We start from the raw sequence: 23,325 nt of genomic DNA on the forward strand, positions 1-23,325 counted from the left end.
TATCCGCAAGGACCGTATTGACTTTGCAGTATTGTATTTGCTCATTCTCTCTGCAAAAGCACTTGAGGTGCTTCTTCAGTTTACGAGGTGGTTTGAGCTTCTTTACACCACCTTATGGATTTCAGTTGGATTCAAACATGAATATGGACATTTTAACAATACATATTTGTCTGTGGGCTTTGTGCCTCTCGTCCACACGCACATAGATTTTTGTCCTTAAAAACTGAGCTTTTGGAAAACTCCGGCCAGAGTGGAGATTTTCAAAAACTACGACTTCAGTGTTTGTGTGTGGATGGGTAAAACTCCTAAATATGCCTCACACATGTATTAAACGCACTTAAAGTATAAAATGTGTAGGTACTCACCACTAAACCTATCCCCCGCGATAAACGAGGGAACTCCTGTATAACGATATTAACGTTCACACATTCATGGCGTAGAAATGACTACGCCGGACTTCCTCTAAGTAGTCAGAATCCGGAAAGTCAAACAATAAAGGACGTCTGTCTCATGCCAGTGTAATCGAGGGTTTCGGGACGCCAGCTGATGTGGACGTTTGGTGTAAATAAAGGACGGCCTTCAAAATAAGAGCGCTTTCGACGATATCCTGTTTACTTGTGTTAACAAAGTAAGTGTGTCGTAAAAAGAATCGCTTACACCAACATTGAGGCAACAAAGTAGACTACTTTTCAAGAGTAAACGTCTTCTGTGAAAGTGTACTCCTGTAAAAAGAAACTTCATGACATTTATATTCAAGTTGAATGCTTTGATATTTACATAGTAGTTGAAAATACCCCTGTGCAAAATTCATATCAAATAATTCATGGAGAAGTTCCGACATTTCATCCAAAAAGAACTGCAAACTTTTATGACCCAGCCTTTTAAATGCATTGGAATCAAGAATCGTTAGGAGCCGGAATTGAAACAAGGAACCGGAATCGTTCATATTAAAAGCCAACCCTGATGGCGAATGTGCAGGGATTCACTGTATTGAAGGTTTGAACAATATAATAAACTCCTAATAAAATGTTTTAAATATATTTAATAGCTTAGCATATCTAAACCTCCACTGGAGTGGTTTTAGCGATTTAGTAAATACATGAAATAAAGAAAAGTGAATAAAATCTAAGTGGCCACCTCATCCTTACGTTTTTCTTGATGTGGCCTGGAAAAAGCTTGGACACTCTGAATTGTTGATTCTCTGGCAATACGGTGGTGCTTGTAATGATATATTTTAGTTTTTTTTTACTGTGGACATATTCCAAACTTGTCTCTTTTTCTATTCTTTGTAGGTGGAACCCCTGAGGAATCTCTTCCTGACGAAGTCGAGACAGTTCAGTTTTTCGGAGAAAAGGAGAACTGGACCACTCGGACTTCCCTTGATTGTGCTCCACCTGACACTATTGTATTCATTGTATAGTTGATAACACCAGCGTTATTTGTCAGATTATACAAGATATTTAAATATTTTTGACAGACTTACCTCCGACCATCCTCTCTTCCATCCACTCAGAAGAAGCCTCTGCTTTCTACCTCCTATAAAAAAAAAAAAGAAAAGGAAAGGACAAAAAAACAATTATCTAATAAGGCTTTTTTTTTTTTCCTTCGTACAACATTTCTATAAATACCTCAGGGATACTCTCCCGCCACCTACCTCTTCCATCAAAACAGCCAACTGTGGAACACAGCATATCTAAACCTGTGACCTCTTACTGCTGTTACCGTGACAACCTGGATTGCCTCTCAGACTCTCCTTGCTGCAAATGTTAGAACCAGCAGTGACTCTGGACCTCATACCACCTGCTCGCCTAGATCTGGTCATTGTATAAAATTGTACCATATAAAAAAAAAAAAAAAAAAAAAAAAGCAGGGCCGTGCTGCCGGAAAGTCTGCTATACACCAGCTGTAGCCTCACCTGTCCAAATAGTATACCTGTCAGACAACTATATACCTCAGCACACACGCTAACTCAAGGAAACGGAAAGGAACGAGGAACTTCATCCAAAATCCTGGTGCTGTGATTTACCCAGTGGACCACCCATTTCAGAATCTTTCATTTGCCTTAGGGACTGGATCACAGCAACCGTAACCAGGGCGTCCTCCAGAGAACCATTTTGACTCCATGCGGCAAACACCTATTCTGCATTTGCTTCTCAAAAAGTCCCATAAAAGCCTCTAAGTGGTAGCACAGATAAGCTATTGATCGACAGGCCTTCAGAGAATCCAGGCAGAGACTATTACTACATTCTGTGTCGGCTTCCGCTCACCCGTTGGAGCCTCCAAGGAAGTGTTGAGCAGAAGACAGAAATTGCAGGCTTCTCGATAAAGTCAAGAAGTCAAAGCATCAAAATTCATTGAAAAGTAAACAAACTGAGAAGATCTGTCCTGTGTTCCAAAAAAAATAACACACGAAAAGACGCCTTAAGAGTAAAGAAAGGAATGCATCGGTGAGTTCTGTATTTTCTTACTTTTTCCACGTTGTACGTTTTGACTGTAACCACATGCAAGTGTACTGTCACTGTGAAGATTTTTATTTATTTTTATTTTTTTTACTTTTTTAAAATTTTTGGCGTATGCAAGCCACACCGCTCTGTTGTGAGGGCAGACGGAGGCACTTTATGACTTTATTCTGACCAGAACACAACAACAGCAGTGCAATTCCAATAGCATTTACAGTCCTAGAAAAAAATGATAGTTAGTTCATTTAGCCATTTTTATGCTTAAAATGCAGGCCGCATGTCTAGTGGTTAGCATGTTGGCCAAGACAGTAACAGTCTGGAGATCGGGAAGACCTGGTTTCGATTCTCCCCTTGGGCATTTCTGTGTGGAGTTTGCATGATCTTCCCGTGTGTGTGGGGGTTTTCTCCGGTTTCCTCCCACATTCCAAAAACATGCATGTTAGGTTAATTGGCGACTCTAAATTGTTCTTAGGTATGAATGTGAGTGTGAATGGTTGTTTGTCTATATGTGCCCTGTAATAACCAGTCCAGGGTGTACCCAACCTGTCGCCTGAAGTCAGCTGGGATAGGCTCCAGCATGCCCCCGCGACACTAAAGCAGAGAAGCGGTATAGAAAATGGAAGGATGGATGCTTAAAATGCTTAATTTAGGCCAAGAATAAGTACAATTTGCCAAAATCTGCATATTTTGCTACTAATAATAGGCAGTATTCAACCACCAAACGGCAATCATTTATTAATTACTTAATTTTTAATAAACCGCTATAGAGTGAGGGAGCGATGTTCGAACCGCGTTGTAGCGAGGGACGACTGCGGCTGCAAATGGTGATTAATCATGATGAATTAATTTGACAACTGCTAATTAAAAATGTTACGCCCTAATAGTTCAATATAACATGGATACTATATTTTTTTTTTAACTGCAGTGGAAACACTTTCAAGGAATTTTTGGGCGAAATCCTTATGTAAGACATGAACACACGTCTTTCTCTTTTCTGTGCATTCTAAAGATATAAAAACAGATCAAAGAGACAGGTAATTAATGCACAATTAATTAATTAATTAATTAATGCAATGGGATACCCCCATGCCGGCTAGAAAGCCCACTTTAATACACCTCCAAAACCCTCCAACAAGCTTTTATGGTTTTATATACAAGCTGTGACCATGTAGTAACAGGTGCATTCATGATAACATGCAATACTTACTGTATTTTGCCGCATTCTGTTCTTTTAAGCATTATCCGAACTTCCTTCCTGGATGCATTGATTTCACATAGCAACATAGAAAAGAACACTACAGCTAGCGTTAACTTTTCCAAACTCAAAAACAAAAACACAGCAGCAGCAGCGGCAGCACCGATATGTAGCCCTACCTTAGGATTGTGAGCGCGGCCCTAACGTGCAGCAGGCACGCGTGCGGTGAAGCTCGTCGCTAGCCGGCTAGTAGCTACGCTGCTTCCCATTACGTGCATATTTAGCGGCGTATTTTTATTTATGTCAGAAAGCACAGAAAAGAGAAAGACATGTGTTCATGTCTCGCATAAAGATTGCGGATGATGGGCAAAATTCCCCCAAAAAGTGCAGTTTTCCTTTAAGTCAGTCGCGCTTATGTTGACCAACTCATCCAGTCCTGGTCTGCAGTGTTCTTGCTGCTAAAAAAAAAAAAAAAAGTGTATGCTTAAGTGAACATACAGTACATGCTTTCTGCAGTAGCTTTTACATTTTGTGACCCCTCCCTTCTGCAGCCCACCACCACAATAGGCTTGTGAAAAACACCGACATGAATCTTCTAACAATCACTGTAGCTTGAATCCACAGTGCCATCCTGGTTAGATACACTTTGTACAATCAAGGCTGCCATCATCTGACACTGTGTAACCAAACACAGAAGAATAGCATGGAAATGAATGAGTTTTTTTACACTGTCACATGATAATATAAGGGGTTTGAATTACATAGAAAAGTCAGCATTCGACTGTTTTTGGTAGACTGCTAACAAAGCAACAACTGTATTTTTCACAAGTAGCCTACTGCTTGTGTGACTGGATTTTGGGGTCATGTTGACTGATCCCTTATGTGGGTCACATGCTTTCATATCACGTATCACGGCTTGCACGCATGGTACAGATGTTGTTGGGTTTCGAGCTCGTTTGGTTACTACGACTGTGATCCAAGTTGAGTTTTAGTGTAGGTCGGAACTTTTTCTTTAATCTCAGAACATTGTGGAGGCTTCCTCGCTTTCTCTCACACACACGCACACACATACACGTGTACACACAGATACCGATGCAGAGCTTTACAGAGGCAGCCTACAGAAGAATAAACCCTCAGTTTATGCATGTTCCTAGATTGTGGTGTACGTCTTCTACCTACGTTATGCCTAAATTAACACCTCACTCACACTATACACAGAACGCATGAAGAACATGCACTATAAACTACAATAATAAAAAAGATTAAATACAAGAATGGAATGAAACTGTAATAAACAACAAAAAAAAACAACTCCTTGCTTTTATCCCTGTGGTTGCCTTGCTCACTGGAAGGGGCGTTGCAAAAGGGGGAGAGACAGGAGGAGGATGTCTCACTATTGAGACCACTACGCTGTTCAAGGATACCATCTTTATCCTTGATGATGGTTGCGGCATTGCAACCAATGTTGGGCCGTGTTTTTCTGCTTTCTGGGCATTTTACAGTGTCTAATTTCCCTTTACTTTTGTTGTTGTATAGACGTCCTTTTTATATCTGTTAAATGGAGGAATAACAATAATGCTTGTGGGACGATGTCATTGAAAATGAAACATGACAGAAGTCACATCACACACAGAGGACATCATTGAAATTCCGTGCTATCGCTGGATAATTGTGTCTGCACATTCTTTTCCTTTTGACATACAGTCGAACCTCGGTTAGCGTGTTTTTCGGTTAAGGGTGAACATTTACGTCACCATTTTGTCTCAGTTTGCGTATGCTTTTCCGGATAGCGCACAATATGCCGTGCGTCATGTCACGCTATGTTATTAATACACTGCATGAGTCCCCAACTTACGAACATCCGACTAACGAACATTCGGAGATACGAACGCAAGCCGACTGGTCTATATTTTCATGTGTTTTGCCTTATAAGTCCATATTTATTTATATTTAAGTCCATATTTCACATGCTTGACCAGTAGAGGGCACTGTGACACTGCTAATGGGACCAACAGGCGATGAAGACCAGGGGGAGGAGACGAAAAGCTAAGTTGTAGCTGTACTATGCAACCCGGCACAGCTTGTGATTAAAGTTTATGAATAGTTAATAGGCCTGCTTAATTCTACACCACCCACAGAACACGACCTCTTTTAGAAGAGTCTAACAACGACGACGATTTGTTCTTTTTTTCAATATCTCCTCCTCCTCCACCACCATTACCAACGACGTATGCTCGACCACTCCTCTTCAAAGGTAAATAACATTTATCATTACGTATTATTATATCATTTTTATTATTGTTTTTTTCATTAATTATCCTCGTTTAATATTACTACTACATCCAAACTCATATTTACATACATACACATATACTGTATATGTATACACGTACATGTAGTACCTATATCATTGGTAATATTACCTTTTCCCCTACTTAAGAACAATTCGACATAAGAACGGTCGTCTGGAACCAATTGTGTTCGTTAGTTGGGGACTTAGTGTCCATATAAATGAAAGGGATAAATGAACATTTACCTTCACTGAATACGTGACTGTACCCAAAGACACGATGCGGCAGCGAGACACCACACGGACACCGTCGTCCTGTTTGGTCGTGAGTTATTTCTTGAATTCAATCGAATTTTTCACCTTCTTTAGGAAAATGCGGGCACTTGCAACATTCTTTGGCTCCATTTTGGGGTTTTTTTTAGGTGAGAAACAGGTGTTGTTGAAAAGGAAGGTGTTGATCTTGCTGCCACGTGGTGTCTTTCGGAACACACATTGAAGAATCATGTCTTCAGTCAAGGTAAAAGCATCCTTAAATGTTCATTTATCACTTATATACTCATCGTTTCTATGTATTTTGAATTGTTTTCTGCATGCAAAACTAAAAAAAACAGTTTTGGCTTTCTGGAACGGATAAAATGGATTTACATTATTTCTGATGGGAAAAAGTGATTCGGTTAGTGTCGGTTTTGGTTAGTGTTTGACCTTCTGGAACAAACTAATGATGCTAACCGAGGTTCTGCTGTAGTGGGTCAAACCCTAGAAAAGTAATAGTATAACCAGTCTGTAAGTCAATAAAGGTATATAAGAAGTTACAAAAAGGGAATGATTGTGCGTCTTGACAATGAGAACTGTTGTAAACGGGCTAGAAAGAGACAACAATTGATGTGCACCATTGTTTAAGCCTGACCTCAAACACCCTCTGTCCTTTCACCACCCTCTGTCTTTCACATATAATACCCTCCATCATTGATAGTCTCCTCACATCATAGCACCATAACTTATTCCTGGGCCTCTGCTTCTAGTTGCCACGGCAACACGCCGTCTCCTCCACCACCTGTGGCTGTGATATGCTGTAATGTATAGGATGCTGCATCGGCCAATGGGATTCTTGTCTCTGGATGAGAAAATGGGGTGGGATTTCTCACTCACTGATCCAATTGTGTTGGAACACACCAGGCAGCTCTGACAGTGAAGTGTGCCTGTGTGCTTGCGTACGTCAGTAAGTGACCCAGTTGTTCTGCTGCAAAAAGCACACCAGGGACAAACCAAGGCTGGATAAAATCGTATTATCCCGTTGTGCGTGTGTGCATGTGTGTGTACAGGTACGTGTAATTGGCCCATTAGATGAGTCATCCGCTGTCTTGTCTGGGGACTGTGGTTGAAACCATGGTGGCAGGTTGTTTGTGAATTTGTGCATTCAGTGTATTTGATTATCAGTCATCAGTGGCAACAGTGACACGGTCACTGGCATAGTTTGTAGTCCTTGCAAAGTCATTACTAAATAGCAATGAGGAAAACTGGAGGAAACATTTTTTTTCCCCACACATTTGAAAAAGAGGAGACACACAGCATTTTGTGTTGTTCCTTCTCGACGTGTGGTTTATTTATTACAAAAAGAGGCCAAGCTCTGTTTGAGATAAGACACATTTTATTTGTTGATCCACCATGTATGTTGACACAGGCTTAAGTGGGCAATTTTTGGTAATAAAAAGAACATGGTGGACCGGGTTGACCAACTTTCCAGATACAGATTCCACTGTATACAGTAGTCCCTCGCTACATTGCGGTTCAAACATCACGCCCTCACTATCTATTGTCTATTATTCTGCCTCAAGGACTCGCTTAGTTCACCAACGCGCTTTTACGTCCCCCACGCAGAGGACGAAGAAGGAAGCGGATGCTTGAAGGCGCGAGACGATTGAAGAGGCGCGAGAAATGAACGAGAAGGAAAATAAAATGTAAAAAAAAAAAAAAGGGTAAAAAAATGTGGCTGAACAGCAAGTTGAACACCGTGACGTGTATCCGTTGTAATGCGGCACTTGCATACCACGATAGCACATCTTATACGTTGCATCATCTCCTCCTGAATGGAGCGGAAGACCGAGACAAGGTCAAATTAACGTAGCGCAAATCGGTGAGATTAAAGTTAATGTACCATACTAACGTAACATTAGCCGCGCGGAGGGCTAGCTTTCTCTTTCTCATTTGAAAATAGCGCCCCTACCTCTATGTGTAAACATTCTTTCTTCACAGTAGTGTTTGGTTTATTTTGGTAAAGAATAGTAAAACAGTGGAACCTCTGTTAGCATATTTTTCAGTTTATGTCGAAAATTTTGCCTTGGTTCGCGTACGTTTCCCATTAAGCATACAATATGTCTTGTGTTAATAATACATTGTGAGTCCAACTGTGTTTGTAACATATTTTTGTCCCTGTTACATCCCTGTTACCGTTGTGTTAGCATGGAAAATGGAACTGGAAGTCATCGTCCCTGAGCTCCGTCGCCCGCCTATGACGTCATCAGTGCTTGACTCTGTAGTTGTTTGCTAACTAACACAGTTACGCCACAAATCTCTGTTTTTATTATTGATCACGGCTGCAGAAAAACCCACAATGTAGCAAAAGAAAGTTGCAAGTGCCAGCACTTTGAAAAAGAATGTGAGAAACACTATTGAATTGAAGAAACAACTCATAGCAAAATGTGAAGGTGGTGTCCGTGTGGATCTCGCTGCCTCATAGCCGCCTTTGTCAACAATCAAGTCTTCTATCAAGGTAAATGTTAATTTAATCTTATATGCATTTCAGATTGTTTTCTGCGTGAAAAACTGTAATTGTAAAACTATCAAGAAGTGTTTTGTGTTCATGTTTTTCGCCTGTCCTGAACGGATTAATTGGATTTGCATTATTTCTTATGGGAAAGCTTGATTCGGTTAGCATACGTTTTGGTTAGAGTCCTACTTTCGGGAATGGTTTAACGGAGGTTCCAAGGTACACAATACTGTACTTCATACATACTGTAATTAAGGCTCCGTGGCAAGTGGCTACACCTGCAGCAAATGCGTCCCTGTCTGAAGGCACTTTGTCAAAATGATTACATCATCCGTCAAATCTGATTTGTACTCTACAGGTATTTATTTCCATCGCAGGGCATCAAATTATCGTCAACATGAATGTCTCTCGCGTCACCTACTTTACTGTGAGTCACTGTCACCTCCCCGTGTGCACAGAACGGCACTGTGACACCTGCCCACAGACTGCTCCTGCCTCGATGAGTCCACCTTCAGCTTACTATTCCTTGTCTCTATGCAAGCAACAGTGAGAATACATTGTTCAGTGTCGATAGAAGGTCTGACAAATCAGTTCCATATGGTTAGCCTGGTCCTACATTAGCATTGTCCTACATCTCAGCAGATGCAACAGTCCATTGGTGGGCGAGTGAGGGCAGAGAGAAAGGATGTGGGTAAGGGGAAATGAGGGGGAAAGTGGAATAAGTGGAGAGCGAGACACTGCTGAGAGAAACGAGTAGGAGGTAGAAGGAGCGGGAGAAAAGCTTTTAAATGAAAATGTTTAAGAATGTTCATGATTAACTTATCCATTTGCATTTCAACATTCTCTGGCTCACTTCTGTACTTGGCAAATTATTACATGCTGCTGTCTACACCCCACAGGATAAGTTTTTCCTTTTTGTATGCGTATAGGGCAATGATAGAAACATCCCGTGTTCATTATTTTTAATACTTAGGGATTGTAGACATATTAAATTAAATTGACTGACATTATTAGATTGCAAAATGTTTCTTAAGTCACTTGCGCAATTGTATACATTTGTGTCTGTCCACATGGATGATCCTTTGCGTTATTGTACTTTGCTTGGCTAGTTTAATTTGTCTTCGACATGCACTCCCCTTCCTAGGCTAGGCTAGCCATGGACACAGCGTGAGCTCAGAGCGTTTGCAGCTGCAGCTCCCATATTATGGGATGCACTGCCAATACGGTGATGCCCACAGGACTGCAATCTATATGCGGTGTTTTTTTTGAAGGGGTAGGGGTGGTAGGGGTGGCAGTCTCTGAGACTGCTTTTGTGTAAGTGCATGTACGGCCATAAACGCTAGTTATTTTATTCGTAAATGTCCGACAATTTTTGTTGCAGTTTAATTGGTAATTTTTAAGAATATAGACATGTTTTTGTACAATCTGTTCTTTTAAACCACTAATGGTAGCAATTACTAGACGGCAGTGGTGTTCTTATATTGTTATTTTTTTATTTATGTTTTGGGGCCCTGTACATATTAGTTGTTTTATACAATACCTTTATTTATTTATTTTTTTTTATACTGTTTTACTCCCTTAAAAGTGCAACACAAATAACGCTGGCCTGGCTTGGCTTAAGCACATTTCGTTGACACTCCTGAAGAGCAAAACAATTTAAACTATTGTCGTATTTTGCATCTACTGCACAATGAATGACACAGACAAAAGACATTTACACTTGAACAGTTTTGGAACTCATTTGGAACAGATTTGTGCCTGTTTTGACACTACAAAGCTCGTAAAGCCAGGGCCTGAGGAGCATGCCTGCATGCTAACTTATTTGTGCATACACAGCTGTGAACAGGCAGAGAGAGTCATTCAACAGAAATGAAACCATGTGATGGTGCAGTAATTCCAGTATGGCAGTATGTAGTCTGAGTGGAAAAGCAATGACTGCACAGATAATTGGTGTAAATATTGGAGCCTATTAAAGTGGGGCAAGTGAGGACTGGAAGGGACACAAAGCCCTTGGTTGAGATTGGAATGCGGAGCTGAACAAACAAGGCCGAAATGAAGGATGACCGAGCAGACAACATTAAATGAGATTAAGATTCTTTTTTTTTTTTATCATGAATGTATTTTACATGCATTAAACAAACCGGTTACAATGAAGTCATGCAAATGCTTCAATGTTTTGTCCAATGTGCAGCGGTAATAGGAAACTCGATTCCTTTTACCGAACCAAGTTCTTATGAGTCACTCACTGAAGTGAATCGGGTACTCTATTCACTCAACTCACTCGTTATAAAGCGCACGAGCAGAAACACACACATGTCCGACAAGTTGCACGCCTCTTTGAAGCTCGAGTCTTTGTCGAGCACCGGTGAGTCACTGAAACTTCTGGGTTGAGCAAGAGAATTGTTCGTTTTGTCGAGTCTGTGTTGCAGTGGGTAAGAATAGTTGATTTGAGACAGACCGATGCTACTTATAAAGCTTGCATATGCACAAAATGGGGCGGGAAAGTTGCGCACGCCGTTTTCCCACGCCAAGTATGGTACCTATAGAAACACAACTTGACGTGAGAATGTGCGCACCGCTACGCCACCTTTTGTAGTTTGCGTACACACCTTTTGGAGACATGGCAAAAAGGCGACACACATTCACAGTGGTGAAGTGATATCGTATGTTAGAAATAAACATGCAATGGAAGCCTATAAAGATTTATCCATCATTGCATTAAAACATCACGCCATTTTTTACTTCAAACATTTGTGGGAAGTGTTGTTATTTTACACGACACTGATGGATATCATTTGTTGTTTATCATCAACACCACTGCGCACGAGCGTATGGTATCCCGACTAAAAGATATACGAAAAACACAACGCGCGGCTTGAATACTTCATCATTTTATTTTCTAATCCTGATAATATGTGTTTGATTAATATTACTTATAACAAACATCTGGTTGTGAATTAAATTAAGTTTACAAGACAAAGAGCTAGTATGTCCTTAGTGCTCAGTTTCTTGCTTTTTTTTTTTGGACAATGTATAAAAAAAAATAAGTTTTTCATTGCATACGTCAAGTATGTCATCAATAGCAACATTTATTTTCCATGCACGGCCTTTATTTGTGCAGACAGTGTCAGGGCAGTGTGCATAAACTTACTCTTTCCTTGTCCACAAATGATGGGGTTTTCTTTCAAATGACATACATTAGTTCCTCATAAAAGAATTGTAATATTTTGATGGTGTTAATGTCCTCATTACGTTCCGTCTGGAATTACAGCAGTTCATTTCTGCATAACTTCATCGCCGTCTTTGCGTTAAACAGATTTTGCTAAGCTTCCAAAATTTGGTATCAATTAGGAAAAATGTAGAAACATGCTCACTAAAAATAGAAATGTGTGCCTTGATATCCGAGCACTTATATTAAAGTTCCACTGACGCTGTTCACAATGGACGCTACTCGCTGCCACTCCCCTCATCTTCCTCTTGTTCATAATGCTACTGCTGTATCCTCCAAATGTTTTTACGGGCCAAAATGCAATCACGGGTCATGAAATATGCACGCCGCATTCATGAGCCACTCTGCATTGACCACTTATGGCGAACTGAAGGCGTGGAGAGGGCATGATGTGGGTTGGAGCTGTGTACACCACTTTTTTTTAGGTCTGAATATTTTTGTCCGTACGCACATTTTGGGTTTCTGGCGTACGCACACTTTTAGTCAGATCTCCACGCACAGTTTTATAAGTGAGGCCCCTGGTCTGTTGCTTTTTCCACAGGGCTAATTAATTCATAGAAATGCCGTAACAGTTGCACAATTAACGGCATGTTAACGGTTTTCCTTTTTGAATTTAGCTAGTGGCAGCACGGGTGAGTAAGTGAACAAGTCAGCAAAGATGAGTACCCGTGAGTCCTGATTCATTAAAAAACTTGCAAGATTTGAACGACTAGTTCATGACTCGCACAAGTGCTGTATCCATTTAAAAAGAACCTGGAATATTAAGAGAAGAATACACTGCAGTTTTTGTTGAGCATATCATACTCATTGTGGGCACTATAGCCAGAGAGAGCCCAGTTTATTAACTTGAAGTGTATAAGGACAAAATTAGTATGGCGTCTGTCACTGCTGTGGCATGTAAATTCAGTCCTTCTCTTATTTTTTTGTTGGGGATATTTAGACAGCTAAATTTAAAAGCCATTCCCTGGCTTTGTCTCTCCCTCGTGTGACCAAAGAGTGTGAAGTACAAAGTTATATGTAAATCAGCTAATTAGAAGTGCACTGGCATACATTTCTGTCTGTTGGACGAGCTGTAGGTACGTATAGAATTCACAATGCAGAACAGTACATATGCTAAATCTGCTCTCGACTTAATCACATGCACTCAATGTCTTTTTGTATATACTTCAAGCAACTTTTTTTACTTTAAAATGTCATCTTCAAAATGATTTTGATGATACAATGCCTTGGAATAGGACCAATGTGTCATTACTATGACAACCCTGGATGGCCTACTTTAGTGGCAGTGCTAACTTTACTGTTCGGTGTTGTAAGCAGTGCTTGTACAAACTTTGTTGCATGCAAAAAGGTTCAGACAATGTTTATTTTAAACAGATGAGTTTTGTTTGCGCAAGTGGAGCCCGGTCGTAATAATCCATACAGCATTGGTATGCTTTTAGTCATGAATCTGCCCTGATTTATATGCATCAGGTTCGAGAGCATTTAGACCTCAGGAGTAACATATACCCACTCGCATATGTCCCCAGGTAATATATCATGCCACGCTCAACTTCGTAGTTAAAATGCTGACCTGTGACCTCATTGGGTTCGGTGAGCAACTGAAATACTTGTAAACTGCAACAGATAAAAGCTGAGTTGTGTATTTGGGATTGTTGGCTATCTAGCTATCTCGCCATGGCTATGATAAAGAATGCAGATGACCTACCCGGTACTCTACCTAAGTAGGTTAACACAAATCAGTTCTAGTACTTCTGTGTACTCTGTGACCCAGGTGTGTTTAAATATTTAAAGCAGGCTAGCGTGGCTAGCGCTTCATAAGTCTTCAATCATCTTCAACCCTAACATCCCAAGTATGTTTTCTCCTACTGCTTTCTCGCTGCATTCAGCCCCATGTCGCTTCCTGATGTGACAATTTTGAACTGCAGATATCAGATAGCCTCTGATGAGGTTCCGCAGGACATCTTCAGAAAGCTATGGACTGTATGCGGCACTTGCGACACCAGTGGTTGAAGTGCCACCAGTATTTAACATTAACTCTGTCAACTGTAAGACGTCCAAATGTAACCAACTGCAACGTTCTAACCACTTTTGATAGTAGCAGTCTCTGTAGTAGGGCGTTGCCCCTAATGTGCTGAAGCACAATCTTGACAGTAATAAGCCCCTTTTCCACACAAACAAAACAAAACAAAAAGTAACCCTTTTTACCCGGGTAGATTGTGATGGCAACACGGGGGTATTTCAAACTACCAGGCTAAATGGCAAAGTTCCTTATTAAGTTCCTGTGGTGGAAAAGGGGCTATGGGAACACAGATATCAGACAAGGTTTGCGTAGGGGCAAATAAGCTACACGTTTCAGCTCAGAAAACACTCTTTACAAAAGGTAGAAAAACAAAAATAGAAAACCCAGGAACAGATGTGATGATGCCATTAGAGAAGAACTACAGTATACGTGCTTTCTTGTCTCCACAAGTGTTCAATATGACCAGAAAAAGTCGCTTTTTTGAAACAGGCTCTAAATACTTGTGAAATACTGTACGGCGACAAAGTCGCTAAGTTGACTACACCGATACCTCCTGCCACGTCTTCTTATTCTCTGGCATACCGGGTGCTATGACCTGGGTTAAGAAGCAGAGTTATGATGCCATCTACTGTACGGAGTTGGGACAACAAGCTGCATTCAGTCCCATTATAATGTGTTTATTAGTGAGGGCGAAAAAGTAGGGCCAAATTTGTGTGGTGCCAAAATAAATGAATACAGTGGAACCTTGGTTAGCGTCAGTAATCCGCTCTAGAAGGTCTGACTCTAACTGTTAACGGACACTAACCAAATAAATTGTTCCTATAAGAAATAATGTAACTACAATGGATCCGTTCCAGAAAGCCAAAAACGTTTACACAAAACACGTTTTTATAGTTTTATAATGATAAAACTATTTGAAATGCCTGTAAGTACACATGAATGATAAATGAAAGTGATAAATGAACATTTGAAGACATGATTCTTGACGTGACTGTTCCCCAGAGACAATATGGCAGCGAGACAACACGGACACCACCTTCCTGTTTTGCCATGAGTTATTTCTTGAATTCCATAGTGTTTCTCACCTCAAAAATCCCAAAATGGAGCCAAAGAAAGTACAAATTCAAGCTGGACTATCACTTCTTTTTGGCCTGGACTGTGTGGAAGGAGGTTGGAAAGTATTACCTTGGCCTTTAATCGTGGATGACCCACTGCTGTCTAGTCCAGGAATGGGCAAACCTTTTGATGCGTGGGCCACAATGGATTGTAACATTTGGCAGGGAGTCTGAGCCAGAAGCAGATGGATGGAGTGTGTGTGTGACTAATTGACATGTAAAAACCATGTGCTTTTGTTCCTTGTTTCAAGGTTACTTCTTTCCCCATCTGGCACTTGCTTTGCATTACTGCATGCATTAAGTGTTTTACCAGGATATGATGGCAGACCAACTCAAAAAACAGAATTGAATTTGACATTTTTTCACTGTATAAAGCACTCAGAATATACATAACATAAATAAAGGATTTTGGCTTCACAGTTTCAAATACGAACAAGAGTATGTCAACTTCGGGCCGGTATTTATTTTTGGTAGGAGTCTTTACTGCTTACTTGAATTATTTCCTCCCTAATTAAATCAGCTGCGTCTCAACCTCCTCGACATTTGCAATCAAACAAAACCACAAGCAAACATGTGACAAACTACGCGGCGAAACACGGAAACAAAGCTTCTACGTGAACCCCCCCGCTCTGCTTTGTATAAAAGCCTCATCTTCTCTGAGCTGCCGTGACACGGTCCCTTAGATTAACGTATTGACATGCGTATCACTGGAAAGCGCAGAGCCAGAAACCGTTGGAACCGAATTGCACAAATAGTTCAAGGCTTATGGTCGTTTCAAAATAGCATTGCAAATCCTGTTCCCGGCGACAGATTCGGTGTTAAAGGGTTTTAATAAAATAATTTGGAAAAGTTGGCGGACCTGTTTTGTAGGCTTTACGGGCTGTATGTTTGGGCCGCAGTTTGCCCTTGCTCGTTCCAGTCGATCCTTTGCTGCAGTAATCTTTGCATCTTAATGTAGTATAATACGATCTATTTCTTTACATGTTTCTTATATAGGTCACTATTTGACCAAGAACAACAGCAGCAACTCTGATCAAAGCTTACATTGTGGAGCATCCAAATTCCTTAAATAATTTGAAGTTTGAATGTGCGTTGTCTTTTGTCTGACACAATAATCAGCTCTCTTCAATGGCACATAACACTTCATGTTGTCCATCCATCCATCCATTTTCTATGCCACTTATCCTCACTAGGGTCGCGGGGGTATGCTGGAGCCTATCCCAGCTGACTTTCGGCGAGTGGCGGGCTACACCCTGGACTGGTCCCCAGCCAATCGCAGGACATATATAGACAAACAACCATTCACACTCACATTCCTACCTATGGACAATTTAGAGTCGCCAATTAACCTAACATGCATGTTTTTTGGGATGTGGGAGGAAACCCACTTCATGTTGTCTTCTTCACATATTCAAACTTTGCTGACGTCTTGCTTATTGCTTTATGGTACTGCCGCCTTATGTTAAGATCACACGGGAAACATGATGACACCAGATGTGAACAGGGCGCACAGTACTGGAACCAGGTCACTTCAGGTCACACTGTATATATTCAGGGCACCTATATGGTTGCACTGGTGCCCCCATCAGGAACTCTTACGTCATTGCCTTGTAAGACAGTGCATGTGCATTACATTATTTTTGTGTTTAGGACAACTCTAATGGGTTTTATTTAAATATGAAGTCTGGTAGGTGTCTTTTAATTGTGACGTTGTCTTATCAATAGACAATGATGTTAAATTTGAGAAGATGTGGAATCCTCAAGTATAAAACCTGACGTTTGTGGCTGTAGAGTTCGGTGACATTTGTAAAAACAACACTTTTTTTTTCAAAGTGGAAAAAGCATTTCTGTAGAAAAAAAAACAACAACAAAAATAGTTACAAAACATGAATTCTCTTTTCTTTAGTGGCCAGCTATGGCGAGAGCTTGTAGAAACCACTAGATGGCAGCACACATAGATTTATAACAGCCTCTTGCACCGCAATAATATTCACCATTGGCCCATGCACTCACAATGATTTAGTACTCAAAACAGTCGGAAACTTCAACTAACTTTTATTTGCTGTAAGCTTCTTCAGCTTTTCTCAAATGGAATTTGAGTGACTTGCAATCCAGATTCCCCTGCCTCCTAAGTCACATCTTCTCATAAATACCACATCATGTGGCAGGAAATATGATTTCTCAGTTCGAATTGTTTCTTCGTCCACTTGGATTTTGACGCCTCCTCTACTGTATCTGATTAAGTCATTCATTTTCTGAAAATGTCACCTCCAGAAATGTTCCAAACACTGACGCTTTCCACTGCAGATGCATAGCTGTACTCAACCAACAGGTCCTTTCGGTATGAGTGTATGATTGGAAGATAACATGAGTCCTAACAATGAGATAGCTTTTACGACAAGATAACCGCCTGTTGTCAGGACTATGAAAGCAAAATAATTAAAACAGAGAAGAGCCGCAGAGTTGACTGATTGTTTCTCCACTTTGACAGCACTGATGTGAAATACTGTGTCAAACAAGTGGTGCTCATTGCAGGTTGAAATGAAATTGGCCTATAGCGATATTAACCGATACCGATGTAGGCAACAGCTCTGCCCTCAAGTTAATGTCAGGTCACATCTCGTGTAATGAATGAACCCATTATGCTTCTTTTACCGTGAGGCCCCTGGACGCCTTTCAGAAATAAACAGCATGTGCAAAATAAGACAAATACTTCAATATGCAATACAAGCTATAGAAAAAAAAAAACATGACCAAAAGACAACTAATATAACGTGTCAAGTGAGACAGCTTAGTAAAGTAAATTCACAAATAAGAATCCAATTCAATAATGCTGGCAACTTACAATTTGGAAAGATGCATATTTCAATGCGGCACATACATCCGTATAAGAAAGTCAGGTGGGAAGATGTTCTGTATTAACACGTTGGGCCTAAAAATCACTCAAAAACCTCCACGTCAGTTAGCAGCTTGATGGCACTGTTAGCTCGTCTTCTCCCCCTTTCCTTCTGCAAACTTTCCGTTGCTTTGCTTGATTGATGACAAGCTTTTTCTAACAATAGAAAAGTGGCGCCGTGTGCCTTGTCTGTTTACTTTTGCTTTGAAAGCGGCTGGCTTGCTTAGCCGAAAGCGTTCACAAATGAGAAACGACATGACGATGCAATGACAAAATTATGATGAACATTATTGATCATAAATCCGGTTTGACCGACTTTTATGTGAGCATTTGAAAACTCGTGGGCAGATTGACATCTGCACTGTCAATGTAAGCTGAAAGGCAGCGTCTGCGTGGCTCCGTCGTCATGCTACGTCACCATATGCTGCGCCTGCGTTTTCCACGTCTGCGAGGTAAAAAAAAATGTCCATTTTTTCATGAGCTGAACTCAACGACACAAAATGCTATCCTGTGTACAGAAAATGCCTATTTCTCTCAAATATTGTTCACAAATCTGTCTAAATCTGTGTTAGTGAGCATTCATAATTCATCAACCTCACAGGTGTGGCATATATTGATGCTATTTACACAGCATGATTATTGCACCTGCAGTTTAACTGTATTGCACAGGGGTGTGACCACCTATAGGGTTAAACTGCACATTTTGGCGTGGCCTTCTACTGTTGCCAACCTGAAGTATAACAGTGTAATAATCGTGCTGTCTAAATAGCATCAATATATGGGCCACTCAAATAATTTGTTGCCAGATATGCTTTGCATTGATGTGATCAGATAAATACTAAACACGTCATGCTATGTTGTAGAATGTCTACATTTCACTTTAGCATTTCAAATCACTGTTTTCCCGTCTCTCCTTTTCCAGCTTTCCTTTGCTTCAGCTGCTGTTGTGCCCACCATGTTCTTACAAGCCAATGGCTGCAACCATTCCCGGCTGGCTGCCTATTGAAGGGTCTGCAGGCAAATCGTAAACAGGCTGGCAAGGCCGGCATCCGCCTCATTGTCCTGTGATTGGCTGCTGCATGGGACTGAGGCTGAATGGAGCCAGCGTCCAAGAAGCAGAATAGCAACTCCTCAGAGAAAGATGAGAAAGGGTGAGACAAACTGTGTCTTTTCATAAAGTCTTTACAGTGGTCACAAGAAACTGAAATGTCCCCTCAGTGCGATGCACTGCAACTCTACACCACTGCCACCAACAGCTCTTGAATTGGATCTCTTTAGATTGTGCATGTACACCTTCTAAAAGTGTCCAATTATCACATGTACATGCTGTGCTTTGTGCATGCATTTGTGTGTTTATCAGCTCTGGGCTGAAATCACAGGGGACCAATGGTTAACTGTTGATGTGCCAGAACAGATGGTTTTTACAGGGATGCAAATAATTCAATGTGTATATTTAGCAAGAAGAGAACATGAGTGTGGAATAGTTTCAGGTGATGATGTACTGTATGGGACGTGGGATAGCAAGTGTATTTTTAGGACAGGTAAACTTAAAGGCAGTACACAACATCATTCAGCCATCTGTGCTTTTGCGGTCTCTCCTCCTGCACGTGTTCACTCACACCACCACACATACAGTACACACACACACACACACACATGCACACGCACACACACACACTGCCCTCAATGCCTCATTTAACAAATTAACTGCCTGAGTTCAGAGGCATCTAGAACAGTCTAGAGCACAAAAACAGAACAAGAAGCATTCCTCTTTATTATCCGACATATTAGTGGGGAGCAATGATTGGGTCACATCGGCCATTGTTGAATTATATTCATTCTGTGTTGATTCAGTATGAATAGGGCGGCTTTGTACAGTAGACTCTGGCCTCTTGTGTTCTCAGCATCCTTTTTCTTAACTAATGTTCCGTTATAATAGAAACAGGGCGTTATTTAGGGATAAACAAATACATATTGTCAGTAATCAGTATTATTTAGTGCAGTATTTAGCCCAAATTTTTATTTTATATTAGAAAAATCTGACGGCACACCACCAAACGTGCCATGACTTATTCTGCTATACGGTTCGAATGTCCATTGAGCATCTCTGTGTGGAGTTTGCATGTTCTCCCTATGTGTGCGTGGGTTTTCTCCGGTTACTCCTGTTTCCTCCCCCACGTCCCAAAACATGCACGTTAGGTTAATTGGTGAAATTGTCCATGGGTATGAATGTGAGTGCGAATGGTTGTTTGTCTATATGTGCTCTGCAATTGACTGGTGGCCAGTTCAGGGTGTACCCCTCCTCTCGCCCAAAAGTCAGGTGGGATAGGCTCCAGCATACCCCCACGACCCTAATGAGGATTTAGCTGCATAGAAAATGAGTTAATGAAAATGCATTAGTTTGTGAATGATGTTTTGTATTTGCAAACCACACTGAGTTGAGTAAAACACAAAGTCACTGGTAAATAAATCACTTTTGAGCAATTAAGTTAAGTTGTATAAACCAACTTTATTTTATTTTTATAAAAGTTCAAAGAAAAAAAATCTTAGTTAGAGAAATAAAAAGCTCTCGAACTCTGCATGATTGTTTGCACCTGTGCCCAACTCGGCAGTGCACCTGCTGCTCCTAAGTCGAATACAGGAGGTCCTCGCTTTACGAACAAGTTCTGTTCATCAGACGTGTTGTAAGTCGATTTTAAGTGTGAGTCAGAACGTATACCTAAATTAACTCTTAAGTCACTGACATTGTACACAGAACACACGTAGGACATATAAAATACACTAATAAAAATATTAAATACAAGAATTAAACAGTAAAAATAAAAAGATGCAACTTATCACTGTCGATTTCATAGGAGCAGATCCTTTCACATGTTCAAGGATACTATTAAACCTTGATGATAGTCGGCGGGAGGTTGGCGAGTGGGGGCGAAGTGAGTCATAACCACAAAAGAGCGTAACACCAAATGTGGTAACACGAAACATCGTAAGCCAAGGACCTCCTGTATACCCCCGTTTCCCTCATAAGGAGACTAGTCTGATTTAAAATTGGTGAGAATTGTGAAAATCAGAAAAGTGAAATGTCTAAGGGGAAGATTAAATCGAAAATAAGCGTAAGGTTCTTGATCACGATCAAAAACTGGAAAGATAAAAAACTAAAATGCACCGGTCGGCTCAATACACAGGGCACCTAAGACAAGTACTGAAATGTTGGAGGACGAGATTAAGGCTGCCTTCAGTGATCTTCTGAACCCCAACTGAAGACCTTATAGACACAGTGTACAGCATTAGTTTAGATCCGAGCAAAATGAAAGACCACCGTGCCACGCTAACTTAAAACATGTTCACTTGGGATTTTGATAACAACACATTACGTTGCCTGGTAATTAATGAGTGAGACAACCCACCAGTTTTTCCACTTTATAATGCAAGCTACAGAATGAGACACATGGGTGGAAAAAAAAAAAAAAACACACGCTGCCGATTGAGGACATTGAAAAATAGCTTGTAAAAATGGTCTGAAAGAACAAAATTGTGATTTATGGATTTACATGGAAGTACAGGAAGTGGAGTGATATGGAGATGGGGTGATTAAATCGGCTTTTCTTCCTCCTACTTGAATTGTGCAAGTGGAACTACATCAGGTTACTTAACGTTAAGTAACATTCTGCTAAGCTAAGCATTTATTTGAGTTTACGACTGGTACTGGAAGAACCTGTTCTCACTGTGAACAGCAGCAATGTGTAAAACATATTACTGGGGACACACTGTAGTCTTAGCTCTCCGTCCATCAACAGTTTTTACTCATATTTATTTGGATCTTGTTCACATTTCAAACCAGGGCAAAAAAAAATCTCTTAACATTTTTCATGGCATTTTTTCCCCCTCAAAAGACACAACCGTGTTATTGGAAGTCATCCAGGAAAACTGGCTCGCCTACAGCTATGCATTTCCAGTTACAGCATTAATATAGAAATACATGCAGTGCATGTACTGACATTGCTGACCTCATGAGCTCACCTATAACCATGGATACCGCCGTGTATGGCATGTTTAATGTAGCTCATTGTAAAGGTAGCATCTACCTTGGAAAGGTAATTGGGCTTTGGCGGAGGTCTCAGTGGATTGAGTGTGTGTGTGCTATCTGTATGTGAGTGATTCCCCATGTGATCAGATCAGTTGTTATGCTCAAGTGAACATGCATACCTGCGCCAGTGTTTGTGTTCATGCTGCTATAGGTACGGTATATGTGTGTCTACATATGCATGCATCATATTATGGCTGTGTGGGTGTGTGGATTAGAGAGATTAGGAAGTAGTGAGGACAGATGGAGTAACAGAAAGCAGAGGACAGCTCAGGACGCCTCAATATGTGACGACAGCAGGGGATAGGGGATTGTTGCTTTGTGTTTGTGCGCATGTGCGTGTTTCTTGCGGTGTCATTGAGCATGCACGTGTTCTTGTGAGTGCTGCCTCATGCCCCGCACCCTCCCCTTTGTGATTTTTCAGTCTCAGAACACTGTGGATGCTCCTTCGCTTTCTCTTAAACACACACACACAGATGCAGATGCAGTTTCCAGAGACAGACTACAGCAGAATAAATAAAGGTGGTCTTCGGGTTACAAACGGGGTCCGTTGCTAGACTGTGATGAATGTTGGAACGTATACCTAAGTTATGCCTAATTTAAATCCTACGTCACTCATACTGTACACACAACACACGAGGGGCGTATAAAATACAAACTCTTTACTTTTATCCCTGGGGTTGTCTTGCCCACTGGAAGAGGCGTTGCAAGGGAGTGGGAGACAGGCTTCATGGCATATAGTCTGCAGACGGTACTGAGGTAGAGGGTACAGGATCACTTGTAGGCCTTTCGACTTTCTTAAAATATTGTCCCAAGCTAGTCTGAAAGAATAACCTCCTCTTCTCCCTCCGGAACTCTCTAACAGTGCACAAAATCCATGACCCCTCAAAGCATTCATTGGCATTCAATAATCTTTCTGCATGTCTCCTCTCTTGGAGCTTTTTCTCATGTTCACATTCACTTTCATGGTGATGGAAGTGCAAAAAGTTAACTAATTAGTGGGGATGCCCGATAATATCGGCTTGATATTGGCATAAAAATGTAATATCGACCATTATTGGTATTGTATTTTCCCTATAATGAAAGCTGATATAGCCCTTTAAGTGCCAACGTTGCAAGATTCTAACATTATTGCATTATGTAGTTAATACTGCGGCGCTCACGAATTGGAAGACTTGACTCTTAATTTGGCAAGCAAAGTAACAACAGAGCTCACAATGAATTTACGAACTCCATAGAAATCGCGGGTGGGGGTTACCACTCCACACAC

General features: G+C 40.8%; 1 protein-coding gene across 2 annotated transcripts in view; it reads left to right on the forward strand.

Annotated features, from left to right (window-relative positions):
• Positions 1–23,325, forward strand: part of LOC129170999 (thyroid hormone receptor alpha) — a 106,444-nt gene that overhangs the window by 32,883 nt on the left and 50,236 nt on the right. For both annotated transcript variants that reach the window (XM_054759248.1, XM_054759250.1), the window contains exons 2-3: positions 1,293–2,447; positions 18,894–19,122. In XM_054759248.1, coding sequence (XP_054615223.1) covers positions 19,067–19,122 — 56 coding nt within the window. In that variant the 5' untranslated portion in view covers positions 1,293–2,447; positions 18,894–19,066. The remainder of the gene's footprint in view (positions 1–1,292; positions 2,448–18,893; positions 19,123–23,325) is intronic.

This window comes from Dunckerocampus dactyliophorus, chromosome 18 (genome assembly GCF_027744805.1).
Source record: "Dunckerocampus dactyliophorus isolate RoL2022-P2 chromosome 18, RoL_Ddac_1.1, whole genome shotgun sequence".
Lineage (NCBI taxonomy): Eukaryota > Metazoa > Chordata > Actinopteri > Syngnathiformes > Syngnathidae > Dunckerocampus > Dunckerocampus dactyliophorus.